The sequence below is a fragment of the Struthio camelus genome, chromosome 5, assembly GCF_040807025.1.
Source record: "Struthio camelus isolate bStrCam1 chromosome 5, bStrCam1.hap1, whole genome shotgun sequence".
Lineage (NCBI taxonomy): Eukaryota > Metazoa > Chordata > Aves > Struthioniformes > Struthionidae > Struthio > Struthio camelus.
The window spans coordinates 18123201-18145986 of NC_090946.1; the positions used below are offsets into that span (position 1 = coordinate 18123201).

Genomic DNA, 22786 nt, shown 5'->3' on the forward strand with positions numbered 1-22786 from the left:
TCTGACTGCATCAGATCTTTCCTGTGAACTTGTGGACTGTTTCTGAAATGTGGAATTGCTTGTTGTTGTTTCTGATTGTGAGTGTGTCACTCAGCTTATCCTCTTCCTGCTTCTGTAGGTCATTTGAGTAAAGTAGGAGACATAGTTACCAGGATAAGAGTGATTTGTGTTGAATAGAATCTATAAAAGGCAAGGTAGGACAGCTGAAGGTGGACAAGAAGTTGTAGAAAACTAGACTGTAGGCTCAGAACATAGGTTCGCTTATTGTCAGGTATGATGTCCTACTGTTTTGTGAATTGCCTTACTTCCAAAGCGACCCCCTTTCTTTAAGGATGTACGTTTGATCTGATTTCACTCCTTTGTTAATAGCTGTGTGGCATCTTGGAGATGGGGCTTCTTGGATAGGCTTGCAGCCTTATATGTATGTGTTTGACTCAGAAAGCTTTGAAGAATGAACAAATGTGGTGCACTGTCTCTGCTTACTGTTGTGCAATACAGGTGGCTAGCCTGCCCTAGGAACGTTTACTGGCATAGCTGTGCTGGTATTCCTCCCCCTGCCCGCAGCTACCTTGCAGTGCTGGCAAGAGTCCTGTATAGACACAGTTGTATTGGCATAAAAATGCTTCTGCCAACGTAGACTGTTTTGTGCTCAGGACTGGTGAAAAGACTCTTTTTACTTTTTCTGGTGTAACGCCCTCCACTTCTAGGTTGCTGATGTTGCTGCAGTGATAGAACTTTTCTAGGCCTTCAGGGCTGCTGTATGCAGGTTTTTCATTTGCCTGTCTCTGCTGCTGTTTCTTCTCACTTTAATGAGGATTATTTCTCTTTCCCTTTGTCAAGTAATGTGCTCTGCTAGTGTGTCGGAAACAGTGGAAAAAGTGAGGGCTAGGAAGGACTTTACCACAGATGAGGATGCGTTTCTGCAGGCCGTTAGCTATGATGCCAGCACATGCAGGGTTAAATGTACAGCTAAGTTTCCCTGCCCTTTGAATTCTGCCACTTGGAGCAATTGGCAGGGTAGTGAATGAACCCTTGCCTTGAACACTTCTACCCGGGTGCTCTCCTTTATTGTTCTGTGTCTGAACTTCTTGTTTGGACAGCTAGCAAGATGTTTACAAGGAAACAGCTGTTCCCAAGAGAGGCAATCCAAAGAGGATTTTAGGCACCCCCTTCTGTTCATTAGTCACCTCTTTCCCCCGCTACTTTCCCTCTGCACGACAGTCCATCTCCTTCTGTGGTTTGTTGCTTACAAGTCCAGTGACTCTCCCACCCTGCTCTTTGTCCAGCTTCCAAAAGGGATCATGCAGTGAGGGATCTGCGTAAGTCAGCCAGTGCTAAAACAGAGATGCTCTCAGAGAGGAGGGAGATAAGGGAGAATTTGCTATTCCCATGCTGCTGACAGCTACAATAGTAGATGTGGAAAAATACTGAGTTCACTGAAAACTCTTTTTACATTTGGCATGTCTGCAAAGCCAACACTTCCAGAGTTTTGTAGTGACACGTGAAAATTAAGGTTAAATCAGGAACTGGCCTGCAGCAGGAAGACTGAATTTGTCTAGAAAAAGGGGTTCCTTGCTGAGGTACACAGCTCTCTTTTTTTTTTTTTTTTTTTCTTTTTTTAAGGGGGACTGACTGTCAAGCTCCCAGCTCAGTGTGGAGTTGATCCATATTGGGACTGGGTATTGAGTTGATCCATACTGGGACTGGGGCATTGCTCCTACAGTATCATGTTATGGAGTTTGCTATTTTTTCTTCACTTTCCTTTGTGGTGGCCTCCAATATAGGTAACTCCATCTTCTCCATGGTGAAGATAAATGAAAAGAATTCATCTTGTGCTGCCATATATCTTCCTAACTGGTTGGTCAGCCTTAAGCAAGCAAGCAGACAGGTATGTGATAGCTCTGGATAAGTGAGGCTGTATTCTATGTGTTAGGTGTAACAGAAAGGGATATATTAACCATCAGCCTCTCTGCCTTCCCTGTTATGGTCCTCAGGAGAGGTTGCAGTCACCAGCTTCTGTACTGGCATTGAGGACCCAAGCTGAGAGGAGTTTATTTGCAGTCCCAAATATGTTCTAGGCTGAGTGAGTATCAAAAGCCCAGGGCAGGTCTACCGTATTTTGCTACTCTCTGATTTCTCCACGGATGATTAATTTTTAGCTCATGTTCAAGGCAGGTTTCAGTCTGGAATGGCACAAAAGGGAAGAAATAGAGATGAGTATACCTGTACCCATACGAAGCTGCAGCGGCCAAAGTCTGGCAGATACTAAAGCTCCTTAAGAGAGAGAACTTATGTTACCAGCTGCTTCTCAAATAGTATTCCTGTGAAATTCAGGTAAGATTAAAAAAAGAAAATTCAAAGCCCCTGACCCACTGTTAATTTGCTTTAATGCCCCTGATTGCCATGGAAATGAGATTTAAAAAAAAGGTCAAGTCTTTTCCAGTCCCTTGCTGGCCAGTGTTTCTGAGGAAGTGCCAGTGGCTTTGGATGCTTAATATGATATGGTACTTCACAGATCCCATCCCCCAAACTGTACAGGTAGGCTAGAAAATAATGGAGATAATACTTGAATATGAAGACAAAATTTGTATCATGTACCAGAGAAGTACAGCAGATGATTGGTGAAGCTAGGACAAGCATGCAGAATTACGTAGTTCTTTTCACTGAATTGTGCTCATTCCAGCACATCCTGATGTTTTGTGTGATGGAAGGGATCAGTAGATCCCGTGAGGTCGCATCTAGCCCTGCTACCAGAGAGGTGTCGAGCTGTCCTTGGCTGTATCAGCAGCCTTACCTGTGGGCCAAGAATTTGGATGTATGTGTGAATAACTTCTCCAAGGAGCAAAGTAATGACTTAGTTGAAGAGGCTGATGTTCTTTCTGTGCACGGGACACGGCAGGAAAAAACGTGTCCTGCGCTTGGCATGCACAGCTCTGCAGCTGCTGGCTTCCCTGACGTGCAGTGGAGAGGTGGAACACAGTTTCGTTCTCCTCTGAATGCGTGCAACCCCCCAAAGAGAGTAATGTGCTAGAACAGTCAGTGGATGCGCAGTTGATTGCGTAGGCCACTCTGGTGGTGATGCGCATCCAACTATGATGGGTGGTGTCTCAGCAATACCAGTACACTTCAAAGGGAATCTGTGATTTTCTTTTCTTTATTATTTTTTAGAAACCAAACTGAATTGCACAGAGAGTCAAATGGATCTTTAAAGTGGCTCTCCTAACATTGCAACTTTGAAATGAGTTTTGTGCTGTAGCTTCTTCTTGGTTGGAAGGTAATGATAGGCTTGTTATTGGTTGAAGTGGATTACACAAGAATGGGTGGGAGTGCGCAGGTGACAGATGTACTGTGTCTTGTATATACTTATAACCTGAGCTATGTTAGGTGACCTCAAAGGATGAAAATGCTTGTCTTCACGGTTACCTTGAAGTGGGAGGGCGTAATAGTGCAGCTCAGCTGACAAGTCATTAGTCACAAAGCTGCAGTAGCTTTATCTTCTCTGTATAAGCCCTGCTATGTCAAAGACGTTACTAAGCATTTCCTGCAGATCAATGGCTAACTTTATTGTCCTGTGCATCATTCCCTCTTTGTTGTGCTACTTGGTGATCAAGACAAGAGAAAAGGCTAAATGGAATAAAATGTAACAAAGAAGTAAATACTCCCTTGTGCTGCTGTGGTGATTCCCAAAGGAGGCATGTTCTAATCCAATTAGCAAATATCTCTGCTCTTTTTACACAGGAAAGTCAAGTCACATGGAGGGTAAATGGGTCTCTTTCACAACTGAATGTGTCTGAGAATGGGTAATCCAGAGCTGCTGATGCTTTCTCCCCTACTGGTACTCCTGAATTACGCATCTTGTGACAGAGAAGGGCATTCAATGATCTGATCCATTGCTGAGTAGCACTAGCACTTCTGAATGAATGAAAGAGTGGGATAGTTTTGCTTACGTTATCCAAGGTGGTCTTGCTGTGGAAACTCTGTTCATGGCTAGGAAATTCCTGATCATCCAGGTCATTGCAATTATATCAAAGGTTTTTTTTTCCAGGAAAATCTTTTTCCATATTTGAATTTTCAGATTGTATGACGAACAATTGCTTCTTCAGCTGTGGGATGTTTGTGGAATGACTTGCAGAGAGTGGTAAGGGTTGGATAGAGGATGTCTGCTTAGCATGTGAAACCGAGGGAGGTACACAAAGCAAGCACTATTTTTGCTAGAAGGACTGAAAGCCGTAAAGCTGTTATCTTGACAGAGCTGCTTTCTCCTGAAGTAGAGTTCAAGGACTGCTCAGAGTCCAATTTAAAACAGTTGTTTGAGAATGGCTTTCCAGGGTGGCTTATATGCCCAGGCTTATAGGTACCATGGCTAAAAAGGAACATTGTGATAATCCCTTCTGACCTCCTGAATGACACAGAGCATAAAATTTCATGCCATAGAGGTTCTGTGCATAGGCCAGAAGCCTGTGGTTGAACGTTACCTGGATTGATTTCAAGGCTTAAACTTGACAGGCGTTGCAGGGCAAAGGGAATTTCCTTGAATAAGCTGGGCCCAAGCAGCGTGAAAGTCAGCAACGTGTTGTCATCTGACCTGTGAATTGCTTGAAGTGGTTGTAATAGGTAAAACTGAGTGTTGCTGTTCAGGAATCATGTGTTTGTAGAGAAGGGAGGTAATTTTTGTAAATATTGTTTTCTTTAAATGCAAAAGGTTTTAGAGCAGCTAAGATGACATCCTAGTTGAGCCATTCCTTTTAGAGAGATTTATGGCTGTTTAGACAGAATTTAGCTCTTTGTGTATAGTATGGCTTATCAAAGTGTGTGCTGCTGTTGTTGACACACCTAACTTGCAGAATTCAGTAGATACCCTATAATCATTTATACCGTAGCTCAAGAGCACAGTGACTAGGTCCTGATGCAAAACAAATTGGTTTTTATTGCAAAGCATAACTGATTGTCAGACGCTTGTTCTTTTCTACCTTCAGCTGTTAGTAAACGCTATGAATGGAAAGTAATGAGAACTTTGGATTGTCAACTAGATTCAAAACAAGAGGTAAGAGATGCCACCGCTGCATTTGTAGAAGAGTGCAGAGCCCAGAATTAGGCACTGAATTTTCCTGGTACTTCAGAAAGCATCTTGAGGCCGCGCAGTATTCTAGGTAGGTGGGTCTTACTTGAATCTTGCCGTTAGTTAATGCTATCTATGTTTCATCGTCCAAAGTTCGTGGTTAGGAGTCAGGCAAGACTAATGGCAGTGATCCAAGGCTTGGAAAACTTCCTTTCCTAGAAAAGGCTTAGGAAACTCCCTCTACTGAAGCAGTATGATTTAGAAGCATCTTGACTGTTGTCTGTGTGTATGTACTTGAGAAAGAAAGATTTCTGAGAGGCAGAGCACAGTTTAGTGTAGCAAGCAAAGGTGCAGCTAGAGAAGTGAAACGAGTAGACTAGAAAAGGAACATCTGTGGGGTGGGCAAGTGTTATCCTCATAAACGGAGGGAGAAACCAGGGAATCGTTCTGGATCATGCGGTGCTTTTCCCATGAGCCCGTACTGAAAATTTAGAGCTGCAGAAGGCCTCTTAGGTCATATGGTCCATCTCCTCCAATACAGACTGAGCTGTGCCAATGCTTGCACACATGGCAAACCCAGTGTGTGGTGTGTCACAACAGCTGTCAAAGACTGGTCGTCATACTCAGAGTCTCTAAACATCCTGTTTATCCCTGCAAGGAGGAACACTTGATTGAAAGATAAATACAAAAAAAAAAAAATGGTGCTAGGAACAACATTTGCCCTTGGGCTAACGAACCTGAAAACAAAAGAAAATAAACATAGGATGGAGGCAAACAGATTTCCACACAAGGCCAGATTTTAAAAGGGATTTAGGAGCTTAGCTTGTTTTGGCACACTTGAAAAAGAAAAAGCTGTCTGGGTGCCAGGATTCGTAGGGCTCCGTATGTGCGTGAGTGCGTTAGGGGAAGAGCATGGGGGAAAAATGGGGTGGCTGTGGTGATGGGGGGGGGGGATGGGAGGACGACAGAGCTGCCAGAAAGCTGTGTGCAGAGTCATCCTGGGGGCATAGCTTGCACATTTTTATTTTTTTGAAAAATAAAACATACTGAAAAAAATCTCCAAGTTGGCAGTGAGGATTTTTTTTCCTCCCCTTCTGTTTGTTTGTTGTTCATTTGTCGCTGCACGGGAGGTCTATTTACTTTGCTCAAGAGAATGAGGGACCCAAGAGACACTGCTCTGCATGCAAAGCTTTTATAGAGGGGCTTGGGGAAGAGAAGGGGAGGAACTTTCCAAGCCTTTTGAAACAGAACTGAAAGAGTTTGTGGGCTATTTCTTTTGCTTCTTTGCCCAGTGCACTTTGGGTGTGATGTTGCAGTAGCTTATGCAGACGTAGCTGTGCCGTGGACTTTGAAGGAGTGGATTGGTCCCACTATTAAAGGTTGATCACGCAAATCTCAACAGGGTGAGCATCAGGAGGCCTGAGAAGCCCCTGGATTTGATATAGAGACGCTGAGTGGTAATCTAACGCTGCAGAGCCCTCACCCGGTCTACGGGGCTTCTCCTGGTGGGGTTACTTTGAAATCAGACGTGTAGCAGCACTGCTCCCTCCTACCACTTTCCCCGATAACCCCACTGAGTGAACTGTCCCTGAAGATTGAGGTGAATTCATCTCTCTCTGTGCCAGTAGGATCCTGTCACAGACAAGCCAAATGCAGCCCATTGTTCCAGGGAAGATCTGGCTAATAGAGGGGGAGCGGAGATGGGCACTACTCTTACTTTGTTTCAGTTGTCATTTCAGCGGATGAGGCAGTATTGTCCAGCTGGATCTTCCTCGTGTCTTATGCTACAACAATTTTCAAAAAAGAAATGGGGGGAGAAAACTAAGGTTGCTGTGTGAGGGAGGTGACTGTCTTTAGATTAACAAATAGGCACAACCATTGGGTTGTATGGGTATGTAGCAGATAGCATATCATAATGTGAGGGATGTCAAGGGAATGGCTGATGAGTGTGATGGATAATTTGGCCATAGCAGACTTTAGAGCAATGCGTGTTCTGCTATTTGTAGCTTTCTCATCCTTTTTAGCTTAAGAGAGACGACGGAAACTGATGGGCCTGCCTATAACCTCAGCCTGTGAGCCTTGTGTTCAAAGCAGCTATTTTTTAGTGCTAGTCTATTCTGCGAAACAGCCCCAGTGAATAGCAGAACAGAAAAATTTAGATTGGCAGAGGGAGCTGGTTCCTTTTATCTTTATATTTCCTGTTTTAACCAACAGGAAAACTGCTCAGCAATGCTGAGACATGTTTCTGTGCTGTAAAGGATCCCTTAAATACTGAGACACACCGTGTTGTTTTGGCCGCTCTGTCTCCAAAAGGAGGGGGAGTTCAGAAACCAGCTGTGAGTGTTGTTAAGGAAACAAAAAAGACCTTTGGTTTTTAAAAAAAAAAAAAAAAGAGTTGAAAAGCCTGTGATTTTTCACGCTAGAGGAGGGAGGAATGAGAGGGAATGTGATTAGAGATAGGCTATCCAGAAATACCTCCCTTTACAATGTATGTAAGTGGGGACTGTCAGTGAACCAAAAAGAGGGCAAGTTAGAAAATAACACAAAAATATTTTCACTCAACATTGAGTTAGGTTAGTGCTGTGCAGTTCATTGCGGTAAGATATTAGGGCCAAGAACTTTGCTGGGTTCAGACACACTGGCCATTTCTGTGGCTAACCAGGATATCGGAAGGCTAATGGTAGTATTAAAAGCAGAAGAGTTTTGGGAAGTTGTCAGTGCCATGTGCGTCAAGGCATAAACTGACTCCAGCAAACAGAGGTAGGGATGGGAAAAGACTTACTTTCTTGGGAAGGAAAAATAGCCTGTGAGCTGTCTATTGCAGGGTTTCTTGTCCTGACCTCTGGATCAGCCTCTGTCATGTTGCAGAATCCTAGCCAAGAGGGAGCATGGAAAAGAAGGCAGGTTTGGTATGGTAATTTTTTCAGAAGAGCTGTCTCACCTGCAATAATATATCTAGTTGTTTGTTAGACCCTGTGGGGAGGTAGAGCACCTTCTGCGTTCCTCAGCTATCAGTTGTGAACATCTTGATTTCCACCAAGAGGAAAAGTTAATTCTGTGGCCCAGGAATCAGGAGAGTGAAGTTCACTTCCAAGCTGTTTTTTCAGGTGAGCTTGGGTCAAGTCCTTAATCTCTCTTTCTGCCTTGGTTTTGTGTCATAGAAATTATCTAGAGATGATCATCTCCCCCCCCCCCCCCCCCACTATTTGCCTGTCCAGCTAATAATGCATTTAGAGGGTCCGCAGTGAAAAGTGCTCCCTCCCTTTCCTCTTTGGTTAGTTATGATGCACTCATTACAAATAATATGGACGCACTGAAGATGAAGTCTAGTTTTCTGGTTCGTTTTTCCATCACTTTGGAAGTGTCTGGAAAAAGTGTGGGAGCTTTGCACATCTTAGCTGTGGAGACGTGCGTTTTGGTAATGACTCCTCAGTAAAAGAGCTGTTCGTTGTATTTTCACTGCTTTTAATAGCTATAAGCAACGTTTGTGGAGTGTTTCTTGACACTTGGTTACCAGCTAGGTGAGGGGCCTTCGTATTGGTTTGAAGCCTGTGGTGAGAAGAGCATAACAGGTTCCTGACTGCTCCAGCCACTTGCTGTCTGCCAAGGAACGCTGAAACCAGGGGTCATTATTGCACAAGTAATTAAAGGTTCATCGGCCCTACCTCTGTGATTGCTTAAGGCCATTGTAGTAAGGGACAAATACTTCTGCCTGCTCATGGTTATTTGTTTTTTGCTTGCTTTGTTTTCCTTGGCTTGCGGGGAGGAATTATGAAGACTCTTGACTAGGATCTGGAAGTCCTACATCCTAATGCATTTGGCTGTGGCCCTGGGTATGTTGTGGTACATTCTAATATTGAGAAGTGTAGTATCCTCAGGGCCCTCTCTCTTCCTGTTCCTTCCCAAAACTGAGCTGCCAGAGAAAAGTGCTTTGATGGTGCTCAGAAAGGAGGTACAAGTCATCCAGGTCCTGGCACAGGGTGGGTGAAGAAGCTAGACTTGAGAATGTCTATAGAGCAGTGCATCTGAATGGCTGCAGTGGCTTCTGCCTTCATGTTAGCAGGTGCAGGGCTTTTACCACAGCTGAATTGGACTCAGAAACCTGAGACTGGCTTAAAAATGAAGGATTTCTTACAGATTTTTTTTTTTAAGGGATTCTTTCCTGTCTGTGGTTTCAGCCCTGAGGTTTGGATTTTTAGATCTTTTCTCTGCCTTATAGGCAAGAAAGTATTTACTCATCTTTTAAATAGATACGGAGACCTGCCTATGGGCAGGGCCCTCTTTTAAAAAAAAAAAAAAAAAGAAAGAAAAAGAAAAAAAGAAAAAGTAGGAAATACCATGAGCCTTTGACAGAATCACAAGAACAGGGCAGACTGAGCCGCCCTTTAACCATCTGTCTCTCAAGATCCTGAGTCTTTTGTCTCTGGGGAGCACAGCCTACAAGCATGGGAAGTCATGTTGACATCCTTCCATTTTTCTTTCTGTGGATGATCGCAACCACCAAAGGAAGGAGTGCCCATTGCACTGACTGTCCTTGTGCTTCAAGAGCGATGGAAGAAACAGCTGAGGAACAGGAAGGAAAGGCAAGCTGGCTCTTAGCCCCATTGGTCCAGGGACACCATAAGTGAGTCTAGGAGTGTGGCTGATACCAGGTGAGCTTTTCCTTCCCTTCTGGGAGTATGGAAGGGAGGTGAGCTTGGACTGTGCTTGCTGACTGCCTCCCGAAAGCCTCCTCATTGCTGAAGGAGGTTTGCCCCAGAGAGCCTGGCTGCAGGGGCTTGGCTCTAGTTCAGGAGCAGCTTGAAGGGCACATGTTGGGTAGGCAGATGGAGCAGCTGTTGGAGATGATCTGCTGAAGGAGGGAAAGTGCAGAGTGAGAAGGGGAATGATGAAAGGGCGGCCGTGTGGGAGACCTTGTGGGAGAGGGGGAGGACAATAACTCATCTCACAAGGAGCCAGGGGCCAGCAGTGAAATTGCGTGGAATAACTGGCTGAAGCAGAAGAGCCCTGGTGGAATGATTGGGTTTGGCAGACTGAGGTTATTCTCTGTGCCTGTCTGTGGGAGAGTCAAATAACTTCTTGGTCAGTCTGTAGAGTATGTCTAATCAGCAGCCCCAGTGCTGGTCACAGCCCGGGATGCTCCAAGGTAACATAGCCTAGTGGCAGAGCAGAGGGGTGTCTCCAGAGGTCCCAGGGCACTGCATTTTGACACGTGAGTTTAGCCCCCAACGAAGCAGCCTTAAAACAGACACTGCGTAATGGCCTGTTCTGCATTTGTATTTCATTTGCCTCCCATATGGGATCAGTTTTTCCCTTTTCTTTATTTTTTTAATAGTGTTTTTCCTAGTCATAATAATCAGCGTCCCCACCCCCCCTCCCATTTTTACACAGCTGGATTTGATTGGTTTCAGTCCTGCAGATGCTCCTTCTGACTGAGAAGAAGGGGCAAAGGTTCCCTTCTTTTCAGTGCAAAGCAGACGACCTTGCCGGAGGGGTGGGGGAGGCCCACGCGCTCCCTCACTAGACTCTTTGCTGTGGCCCCGACCGGCCTCTTGTGTAACTGGCGAGGTTTGCCAAATTGCGAGATAATTTCTGTGCCGAAGGCCTGGAGAAGATCACAAACTGTTGATGGTGTGCATGCCCCTTCTCTCACTCTGTTTGGAAACAACTGTTCTTGCAAGTGAGAGGGGCAGGCTCCCCAAATGTGTTGTGCTCACAGGCTGTGGATTTAAAGGATCAGAGTGCTTCTGTGATCTGGCCTGGCAAAGAGACCTGGGAGTACACTGAGGCTGACTGGACTTCTGTTTCAGTGTGCCATTAGTCTTAGGGCAACTGTGGCCGCACGTTTCTGATTGTATATAGTATGTGGCACAGGGCACAGTTAACCTGTGTAACTCTGGGTTATTCCTCATCTAAAGGAACTGGCAAATGTTTGAATAAAAAAAAAAAAAAAAAAAACCACCTTGAGTGCACAAACTGATGTGGAAAAAAAAAAACCTGTCAGATGGACAGGCAGACTTCACTGATTTTTAGGGCGTGAGTCAAATACAAATTGCGTGGCAGAAAGGAGAAATTTCCCTCTGAGGCCACCTAATTCACAACTGCCTGGTGTGGGGTTTCTAGCAACTTCCTTTGAAGCAGCTTGCGCTGGTCACTGTCGGAGACGGACCGTTAAGGAGATGGCCACTTGGCTGATGTGTTATGGCTATTCCTGCATTCCAAGCACCATCCAAGAGAATGAGACATAGCATTGCACAAGAGCAGAAGAAAGTAAATGTTTACAGGCATAACGCACATTTCAGCTTGTTACATGTTCCTGAGCAGTGAGAGAAATGAAACAATAATTAAAACAGGTCCCAAGTCTCTGTGTGTATCTTGGCTTGCAGCATAGTCTTCTTGGAGCACTGCCTCTGCCTCTCTCTGATCCCAGGCTGAGCAGTACCACTGGGCCGTTACATCCAGGTCAAGGTCTTTCCAGTTACTCCAAGTACATTGTCTTTCTGAGAACTGCAAAACCCTTTTAGTGAGGCAGCTTTATGGCTTGCAATAGATTTGGGTTCTTGATGCTTTCCTTCGCACAGTGATAATTGTGCAGGACTCCTGGCTGACTAGGAGACACTTGTCATGAGTATCTGAAGTGTTAGTGTGAGGTAAATTTATAGATTGTTTTATCCCTGTGGGAGGAAAGAGGGCGGGGGGAAGAGTAGAAGAGCAGAGCTGAAAGTAAGTGGACATTTAAATCATTTCTTCTCTGAATTATCCCTTTTTAATGGTCTCATTTGGCTTTTTGCATCTTCAGCTAAGCTATCAGAGTGCCACGGGCCTGACATAGCTAAGGACTGTATCGTTACACCTGACAGCTGTGCCGGGAAGTCAGCGTGAGTAATTGCCTCTGCTCTCCTGCTCAGAGTGTAAGGTTAGTCCCAGCAAGGCTTGGAAATAGGGAGAGAGCAGAGAGATGTCTCTAAAACACAGTCTTCCCAGAAACACTGTATGGCTGATGGTCCCTGTGTATCCCTCCCTTCCCCCAAGCTTGGCATTGTCTTGGCCTTTGCACTGAGAGGAGAACTTAGGTCACCCTGAAGGTTAGTTCTTGGCAAGAAGAAAGATCTTTTTAGTAGTGATCAGCCCACTATGCACATGGCACAGGAAGACAAACCTCAGGGTGTTTTTTGTGTCCGCAATGTGCACTGCATTGGTCTGAGATGTAAACTCAATATCCATTTATGAGCAATAGCCTTAGCTGCTGACTCACTCGCATCACTTTTCGTGATTCTCTCAGTTGAGCAGTGAGCTGGCCAGATATTATTCATTTTACTTGAAATAATAAGATTATGTCTGTTGAAGGTATAAATGTCTAGGCTTCCTATAAGGAACAGCTTGAAATCTCAGTAGTGTTCAGCAGCTAGTGCAGCAGAGTATCTCCAAGATCATGCCTGCAGTGTTGTCTTTCTACCTGTGTGTCAGTCAGGACAAATGTCCGTAGCCGTTGCTGAGTCTGCAAGTGGGTTGGATCTGTCGTCTGGCTTATAAAATAAAGGATGTTTTTAAGAGGTGACAGTTACATGGCCTCTTGTCTTATGCGACCAAGTTATTTAAAGTTCTTGTTGTGATGGAGAAATGCTGACTTTTCTGTAGGGCAAGTTGCAACCTGCTTCTATGCAATGTTCTGTTACGGCTTCTCTTTAACCTTGAGAAAACTAGATTTGATTTGAGAATTGCTGGATTTATTCTGAGAGCAAATGATAATGTTTGAGTGAAATCAGGAAGAAATAAATTGGCCAGTGTGCTTTTGAGTCATAAAATCATGAAAAATGACTTTGATGTTTGTGTTCCTTTTGCTCAAACAGTTTACCACCAGCTCTTCAAAGTTTTTGTGTCGTTAAATCTCCTTAATAACTTGGATAGCAGCTATTGTTGAGGAGAATACAAAATAACTCACCACCATTAGAAACACTTATTGTTGTACACTGTGTGGGGCTCCCAGCTTGGGAGTTAAGGTGCCAAATCTAGTCCTGTTACTGGTGATGGAAAGTTGTTTTGTTCTCCCTTTTCAAGTGAAGTTTCAGTGGATATAATACAGAGCAAAATAGATGGGCATGATGACATTTCTCTAGCTGAGAGCTATCAGAAATCTTCCTGTAAAGATTATCTCCCTTGGTCTTATTGGAGTAGTAAAGGCTTGTGTTTGTAAAGCGGAAGAGTCAGCTTTTCAGAAGTCTGGTATTTTATAGAATGCTTGACACAAAAGCCATAATTCCGGGATTTTGATTCCCTTGTTAAGTCTCATGCTTTCAAATTCTTGGAGCTAATTTTCATTGACAATAGGAACATTCCTTGAAAAATGCTGATGTAATGAAGTACGTGCTACTTGAGATTAAAAGATTTATTCAGTGACTCCTTTTTGAAACTTTTGCAAAGTGTCTTAACATTTTTATGTTTCTCTAACTGCCAACAAAATCACATTGCACCACACAGTTTGCAACATTAGTCAGGTTTTGACACTGGCTCACGCAAGAGGCAGTTTTCACAGTCAGGAATCATAAGATGTTAAAGAAATTGCCATTATTTGAAAACTAGACACAGTTCAGTGAAGCAGATGGACTTGCTAACAGTGACTTAGGAGGTCTGTAGCACAGCTGTGTTGACACGGATTACAGACAATCAAAATTGTATATAAAGTGCATGCCATAGTTTTAGTTTTAAGCATATTGCTAACATTTAATGAAGTATGTAACCTTATATGGTTTATGTATTTTTGTACTGTAGCTGCAAGTTATGCTAAGGCCTTGGCTAAACCTCCCCAGAAGTCTCCATTGCTATGTGTAACGCAGGCACATGGAACCAGAGTGCCAATAAGCCTTTGATTGAATCTTGATTAATGTAAATATGTTAAGCCTGTAGGTGCCATTTCAGGCTAGGGAGTTTCTTACAGCTTTTAACCATGTCCACATCAGAGTGAGACTCCCTTTGCTTCAGATGCTTAAGATGGTCTTTGGAAAGTATGTTTGGACTTGCTCGTGAAAGATCAGGGTTACAGACGTTTCCTGAAGCCCCTAGCTTTCTTGTTTGCAACACCATTCCAATAAAAATTAAGCCCTCAGACACACATTTAGGAAAGGAAAGAGGAAAACAGAATTGTAATATGTTTCACAACTGTGCTCTCTGATCCCAGGAGAAAGGTTGGGTAAGAAATGTTGTGTTCTTACATGCCTGTCTGTGTTCAAAGTCTTCAATTAGTTCTGTTTTACTAGGAAGGTCTCTTGGGGTAGGTGAAGAGGTTGCCTAATTGTTTCAGTGTTTTGCTGCGTTGCTTTAACTTAGTGGTTCTTTGTATGGCCAAGCATAGAAGGGGAGCAGTGATCCCTGTGATCAGTGCTGTAACATACTTTGGATGCTGCAGATGGGATGTATGATAGGAGGAGGAAGGCGTTCTGGAGCCTGATATGTCACAACAGGATCTCAATAGAGGTGAGACAGATGTTAAAAAAGAAGAAGAGTTCTGATCCTGGCTCTGATGCATCTGGTATTTTAGTACCTGTTTTGGTGCCAGATTCGTAGACTTTAGTTTGCCAAGTGAATGTGCTGAACGTGTGCAGCCTCTGGGATATGTGGAATGGGACAAGGCAACTCCAGTAATGGGGGCTCGCTTCTCTCAGAGTAAATCTTTGGGCTTTAACCCTCTAATTTACATTGCTGTCAGCACATGCTAAGAATTCTGCCATGATAACTGCAGGTGCACATGATGAGAAAGCAGGAATAGCCAGAAGAAGATGCCCAACAGGTTTTGTCCTTCCTGCTATGAGAATATTTTGCAGTGTCTTCATCTTGGAGGTGGCTTCTTCAAAGTAAAGACAGTGCATGTAATGCTGCAGGGTGGATCTATATGGAAAAAGGACTACTTATATCCTCTCCCATGCCTTTCTGTCTAGACTCTATGTGCTACAGATAATCATAGACCAATATTACTACTGTTATCAGGAATATGCCCTTACTTACCATAACCGGGAATATTTTAATCTGTCATTTCCTGAATTTTCCTGTGGACAATTCAGCCTCTTAATGTAGCGTCTTAGGACGCATTAATAGCAAAGAGCTTCTTTCCAACTCGCTCAAGACTAAGGCACAGCACCAGTTAATTTCAAAGCTCTCTACTGATGAGTATCAAGGATTTGAAATGGTGTTTGCTAATAACAGGGCCTTTGTCCTACAAGGTTGCTACAAATTGTAACCTTTCTGACTTGTCCTTTCCCCAGTAGAGTTCATATCCTTCCTTGGTGAGCATTATCAGAACTTTTCATTTTCTTCTTTTGCCTGTGGTTACTCTGTTCTAATCCCATGGTTCTTGGTGCTTCCTTGGCTTGGACACCTTTGTATAGCAACAACAGATAAAAGGGACTGGTATCCTGGTTTGTTTTTCAGGCTGACAGGCATTCATCTCCTGCTTCAGGTCTGCTTTCAGTGGAGCTCTTCTTGTCCTGCTTGTCCAAACTGTACCCAAGCAGACGCTTTCCAAAGCCACATGCTGTTCAGCAGATGTCTGGTCTTTCCCACCTCCTTGCTGCTTCAGGTATTGTTTTGGTGGCCTCTGGCTTAGTGTTCCACATGCCTTTCTGCCTCCATGCCTTTCTCTGTGGTGCGTTATGAATTTTCTATCATGTCTGCAGTGTCTGAGCGCTGTCCGTCTGCCATAAAGTTTGCTCTGGGCTGGCTGACTTCTGACTGCTTTACCAGGGTGCTTTTCTCTGACTAGTCCAGAGGCCAGTAATAGTCTGGACCCTTCCCAGAAGCTCAGGCCTTAAAATTGCAAGCTGGTGGTTTTTGTGTTTTGTGTGTGTGCTGGGGGGGGGAGGGGGGGAGGGCTGTTTCCAGAAAGAAGGTGTTTTTTATGTGGAATATGTTACTTCTCAGTTAGCTGTACCACAGTTAGCCAGAGGTTACTGGAGACTTCAAAAGTGCTTCAAAAATAGCTGTGGTGAGGTTGCCTACCTTTTTCCTAGGCAAGATTTCTGGGGAGAGGCAGGATTTTTTTGTTAGACAAACCAATATAACTGGATTAAACAAGCCATAGAACAGGGCCTGACCTCTTCTTGATTTGCATGAATGGGAATATATTCAGAAAAGCCTTGTCTAGACCTCTGTTATTCCTGAAGGCTTTTGTCTGCTCCCGTCTTCCATTCTGTAAATCTTAGTTTTGTTTTAACTCTCCTATCACAAGTTGTTCAGTGCCCCCTGGAGCCTGGGGAGTTTGTGTGATTGCTTGAATTTTCAAGAACTCCAAAGCAGGCCTGTGCAACTTAAACCTCTATGTTTTTAATGGGGCCTAACCAAGGTACAATCTCCTATCGTCATTTGGCCTAACTGGGTCACTGTTATACCAGTAGGTGTAACAGTGCTACAAACGTTTGTAGACTGATGCCATTACTGTGTGATGACGTTTCTCTGGCTGTCCAAATATTTCCTCTGACTTGTATTTTCTCTAACATCATTTTTCTTCTGTTTTCTATGGCTTACAGCACATTTCTTTGGTTTCTTTTTCTTTTTTTTCATATTCTTCAACTATTTTTGCAACATGTACAAGAAAAGTGCATAACGGTAAAATATTATTGTAGGACTTGGTATGGCTACCTCTCAGTTTTTCTGCAAACATGATAGTTCTCTTCGCTTTCCTTTGTAAAATAAAAATATTTAATCAAAGTTGAAATCATATTAAAAAAAAAAATCCTGTCAGCCTTGAAAACATGCAGTGCCTTGATTTGTGATTCCCATAAAATTGCATTGTCTTCAGCCAGAGTTAAAGAATGAATTATTGCCTTAAGCGGCAGAAAAAATGAAAAATAGTGGAACCTTGTCTCCCTCTAACGCACATGTTCTGGGGGTTACCAGTGATGTCATACCTGTGGTTGTGTCCTTGTGTTCCAGCTCCTTATTTTTAAGTAGAAATATTATTTCCTAATCTCAATAAAACAATCCAGACAGTGCATTATGGTGTAATTACTGTATCTTTCCCTTGGCTGCAGTTGCTGGAGTTCTGGCTCTGTGCATTGGAGGACCACCTTGATCGTTTTACGTTAGCTTAGTTATGCTCTGCTTATTGATTGACTGTGTTATCATGGAGAGCTGGCTTGTCATGGTGCCTGTGGAGGATGACATAGGCGTTTTGCATTTCGATTCCAATGCAGGCATGTCCTTTTTATATTGGGAAAAAAAAGTACACATGCCAACAGCCTTAAACTATACTAAAGCTGCTGCTGCCACAGCCGGAAAGCTAGCCGATAATACTTTTGCTAAAAGCCTAGCAGAACTAGCTCAGCATGCCTCAGCTCCTCTGAAAGATTTATTCCACAGCATAGTGTAGGCCAGGCAACAGACGGTGACGTCAACAGGCGTTGACGCTCTCATGAGTAGTAGCACTGCAGCCTCTACCCGTGAGCTCCTTAAAGAACAGTCATCTCTGCATCAGGTAAAGTCAAGTCCTGTCTGTCTCATCTCGTTTGTTCATTTCAACCCATAGTATGGTAACTCACAAATTAGCAGAGTGTTGACCAACTAAATTATCCTGCATGTGATGTGTTCTTCGCTGTTTCTTTCCCATTCAGTGTAACTTGAGAATTGGATCTGATCTCCTCTGTGACCTATAAAATCCTAATAAGAGCTTTACTGATGCCGCTACAATTAAAGTTGAATTGAATTTTGCACTTCAAGCATGACTTAAACATTTATTACCTGTGAAAAATTATACTATATTCTCTCCAGCTTACGCCAAGCATTCTTTGAGTACCCCATGATATTTCTGGGGGACCTTTTGCCTTAAGCCACTAAGGAACTGCATCTCTAAACCTTCTCTTACTGTGACATCTGTCCGTTTCCTGGATTTAATTCAAAGCTGCAATGGGAAGACTCCCAGTTACCTCACTGAGTTTTGGTTCAGGATCCTTTTGCATTTTCCTTCTAGCTTTCAACTTCCCTTTGCTGAGAATGATGAGAAATATTGACGTAGAAGGAACTGCTCTCATTTCCTAGATGAAATTTAACTTTTGTCTCCTATTTAGGTTGACATTGCTGTGTGAGCAGTTATACTCAATAAAAGTGCCTAATAGGAGGCTGTAGAACCAGACTTTTTCAGTGATGCACAGCAATAGGATGGGTGGCAATGGACGCAAGTTGCAAAAAGGGCAATTCCAATTAGATACTAGAAAAAAATATCACATTGAGGAGAGTGGAACACATGAATGGGGTCCAGAGAGGTTGTGGGATCTGGGATCTCTGTCCATGGGGATGTTCAAAATTCGGCTGGACAAGGTCCCATACAGCCTACTCTGAGCTGGCCATGGTTTGAGCAGGAGGTTGGACTAGATGATTTCCATTCCAAACAGAATTAGTCTGTGATATGAAGTGGTACCCATTTTTGGGGTGTGGGGGGAGAATGCAATGAGACTGAAAACAGTAGTTAATAGAGTTATAGAAGTTTCAGAGAAAGTTGATCCGGAGGATGAAATTGCTAGAAGGATGGAAGGATGTGGGGGGGAGGAACTAGATCAGTAATTTTTGACCGATGTTTGAAAAAGCTACGGTCTTGGGATTAAAGTTCAATAGGAAAAGTAACCCTATTTTCTGCAGGTTTCCATTTACTGTGCAGAAGGTCGGCACTTCTGGAAGAACCTTAGTAGTTGAAAAGGGCTGATACATGGTAGGACTCTTCATGCTGGAAAAGGGTGTGCAAGGTGTCAGATGGCCCAAATGGCCTGGGAAGGTGATACAGAAGTGCCTGTCCTTGTACACAGTAGAGAGAAAGTCCTTTTTTGCCATGAAAGTCTCTCTTCCTGATAAGTGTCTGGTGTGCGGCTTGACTATGTGGACAAACAGTGGAGACAAGGAGTAGAAGGTGTGATCTTGGCTGGAAACAAAACTCATGAAAATTGCTCAAGGCTGTTTATTGTATTGGCTAGCCTCATCCATGGTTCTGTTCAGGTCTCATTTTAGCAGTAGAGAAATGTAAAAGAGACTTCCCTGACAGGGGCAGGTTGTCCTGAACGCAAAAGAGAACCGGGTCATTGAAATATACATGAATTTACCATGGCTGAGAAAATGCAGGGTTAATCTGCATACCTTAAGAATGATTTTCTTTACCTTATTTCTGTTATTTCACTTTGTTGTCACTTCATGTCTTTCTTGCATTTGGTCTCTGCTTTTTAAAAACTTAAAAATTTTTAGTGGAAGATTTTTTTTTTTTTTTTTTAAGAAAATAGTCTGCAGGATAATCTGCTCTCCTAGGCAAACAAACGTTGTCTTCAGAATAAAACATGCATACACAGGAAAATTCCATTGAAGGAAAAAAAGCATTCTTGGCTTGAGCTCCTCTCAGCATTATCTGATATGAAGTATTATGTTATCCTTAGATGGACTGTTATTGTCTTCCTCCTCCTGAGCAACATGCCAGCAACCATATGTGTGTGAGTGGCTTAAACTGTATATTGAACTGTCTGCTGGCAGACTGACAGTGTGGTCAAGTGGAGAGCGCGCTCAAGTTAGGCCTCGTACCTGGCTCTGTGACTGACCAGCTGTGTAACCTCAGACAAGTTACTTTATGTCTCTATTTCCTTTCCTGTCCTTCCTCCGTTTAGACTGTGATCCCTCTGAGTGCACCTGCCCTGTGTGATGCAGCACCCTGTGGAGATGCCCAAGGTAGCTCCTGTGCTAGGAGAGATGTAGTTATGTTAGTGCGATATTGTAGCCAAGTCAAGCAGCTCAGGCGGCTGTCGGGGTTTGGCCACAGGCCACGCTGATATAGCTATCCCGTTCTTCAGAATAATGTAGTCTCCCTGTGCCGTCTTTCTCTGTCATGCCACATGGATGTCCTAGCTTGTTTGGAGTGAACTCAGGAAATCTCTGGAGGAAATGGTATCCTCGTGAGCTAAGCATGTGAAGTCCTGGTGCCCAGAGAGTGGTGAGTGATTCTCCTTGGCTGTCCTCTTGCCTCCAGGTGTGTGTGTGCCAGGTCTGACACACCTGGGTCCATTCTCAGCTTAACTGAGGGAGCAACATCAGAAGGGAGTGTCAATTCTGTTTACTCTCATGAAAGCCATAAATTTTGCCTGAACTTTGTATTTATGCCTATTTCGAAAGCTTTGGCCAAATCTCTTGACCAGAGTGGCTACTTACCAACAGCTACATGAAAATATTGGCCTGTGTGGATGGCTGGTGGCGATCAGCACCAAAGGAACAATGCCGTTTGCCCTAGCCAAATGTCTGGGTAAAATGCATTTGTTAAATTGTGACTGAGAGGGGCAAGGGGAAGTATAGCTAGCGTAGGACTTGTATAGCTAGCGTATAAGTATTCAGGGCATCTAAAAATGATTGTGCCTTTATTTCCATGGTATCCATGCAAGATGATTAATAGCCAAACAGGAGTGCTTGAGCCTGGGTCTTTGTTCCTCAGAAGTTATTCATGCTCATTTCTTTTTACTGGTACCAAATAATAGTGGTGGGACTTTGCAAACTCTAGGCATGGGTGTAAAATACTACATTGGGGAATGATCTCTTTGAAATAGATTCTCAACCGTACAGACTACAGCCGAGCTTCCCCACCTTCAGCTAGCCAGGGACTTGTGTAGAGTTGCATTTAGCTGGGTTTTATGCTAATAAATTAACTGAAAACACACTTTGGCATTTTTAACAAATGGCAAAAAGGCCTTAGGTGCTGGATGGCCTTTATCAGTCTGACTTGAATGCAGCATCTTCCAGAAAACTGTGAAATTGTCCTATGCCATTGTTGCATGGTGGTCTTACTTCAGAAGTAACCACTGGCCCCTGCTTTCAGGGAAAGGTGTGAGAGTTTGTGCAGAAAAATTGTACCACTCTGTTTGGGCTGTTGCTATTAAGGTGATACAAACCCTCATCCCTGATGACAGCTCCTGATGAAGTTACACCAGTATCTCAGCGAGAGCATGGACATGGCCTGTACTTGGGGTGGCATCTATATATTAGAAATATATCTACACCGGGGTTGTATTCCTGTAGCCTTGCAAAGATTGAAAATCACCTGTCTGAACAAGATACTTACCGAGATAACTTTCCAGTTCAGGTCAAGTGTTGGTTAGGATTGACCTATACACAAACTTGCACTTGTGAAATGGGAGTTGTGGCTTAAGAAAAACCAACAGGTAAATCACTGTGTTTCACTCTGTGGGTGAACTAGGAAATCGTTTAGGCCAATCTGATCCTATTCAGATGGATTTTTGCCCTGATGTAACTGAATCAATGGAAAATTCTACCTTAAGTGATATTTAGATTGTCAGCTAGACCAGGATGTGTGTGGCCAGGTTTGAACCTGCTTCAAAAAACAATAAAGACAACGTAGTACAGTATGAAATTTCATAGGCTTTTGCCTGCTTGCCCTGGGCCCATTCAGTTTTGAACCGATGTCATGCATTAACCGTGCTGAGACTGCAGCAGATTTGGGTTCTCTTTGGAGCAAGGGAGGAGGTTAAAAGTTCGGCTGTTTGTTGGGGCTGTGAGGTTTAGCATTCCCCGTGGATGAGGGCTGCCAGACGGAGCTCAGAGCAGAGTTGCCCAGTTATATGAGGACAGAGACATTCTGGGCAGGGGAGGTGACCGTTCTTGGTATGCTGGGAATGTGAGAGAAGTGCCCTCTGTGGCACAACTCCATCTGCTTTTACTTATTTCTCCCTTTCATATTCTATGGGGTTTGGGTTGTTGTTCTCATCGTCTGGACCTTCCTGTAGGCTTTGTAAGCACTGGAGACGCCCCTCCCTTCATGTTTGGAGACATTTCTCTCCCTCCAACTGGGAGCGTGGAATGCGCCATCCGCTGCATTGGAGGATGGGAGCCTGCAGCACCAGGAATGGGCATTATATCCTTTTCCCAGGAGAGCAGCCACATTGCCACTCCTCTTCAGTGAGTCTGGGGAGGGCAGTTCACTCCCAAACCTACACAGGAATGCAGTTCAGTCCTGCTGTGCCTTCTGCATGATTCCAGCCCAGTGTAATGTTCTTGCATTTGTATTTCAGCTTTTTTCCCCTACTCCTGAATCCAGTGAATCATTTGTGGAAGTTGTGGATTCTTGCCATTTCATTATCAATGGTTTGTTTGGGGTCCTGTTCAGATCCCACTGAAATCAGTGGAGTACTTTCCATCAATTGAGGCCTTTTCCGTGTACAGTAATAGGGGTTGAGTCAGGTATTCAAGTATCCTTGCCTGGTTCTGGCACTGCTATCTGGTGGGTACTTTTCAAAAATAAGATTGTCCCCATGCGTTGGTGAAGTGAGAGGAGACCAATGAGAGGGTGGGAACAGTTTTGTAATGAATATTAAAGGTCTTCCCCAGACACCAGCTCCCTCATCTGGGATGAGGAGACCATCTAGGAATGAGGAAGTTCTTGCATGTCGCCAGAAGCAGAGCTGAAATGCGAAGAGTAGCCTGTTTCCAATCAAGGTCTCACACGCACTCTGGCCTGGCTTCTCTCGCAGGATGCAGATCCTGCCCTCCGTTGTGACTTCTTTTTGATTGTCTGTGGGAGGCAAATGGTATCAGTAGCTCCTTCTCTTTGGAAATGGTGGCCAAAAGTTCTTGCTTACACTGTGGTCACTGCTGAACTGCCCTCAGTCACACAGCATATTTTCATGAAGCGCACGTTGATTTATCTCCTGCTTGTTTCCCAGGCAGAGGTTGTCCAGTGCTGGGATTTACAATGGCAGATGAGACTTT

General features: G+C 43.8%; 1 protein-coding gene across 4 annotated transcripts in view; it reads left to right on the top strand.

Moving 5' to 3' along the window:
• Positions 1-14212: 14212 nt before the first annotated feature.
• Positions 14213-22786, top strand: part of LOC104143746 (uncharacterized) — a 187780-nt gene continuing 179206 nt past the window's right edge. For all 4 annotated transcript variants that reach the window (XR_011141310.1, XR_011141312.1, XM_068944810.1 and 1 more), the window contains exons 1-2: positions 14213-14530; positions 15482-15629. Coding sequence is in view for 2 of the 4 variants with exons in the window: in XM_068944810.1 (XP_068800911.1) it covers positions 14468-14530; positions 15482-15629 (211 nt within the window). In the remaining 2 variants the exon portion in view is untranslated. The remainder of the gene's footprint in view (positions 14531-15481; positions 15630-22786) is intronic.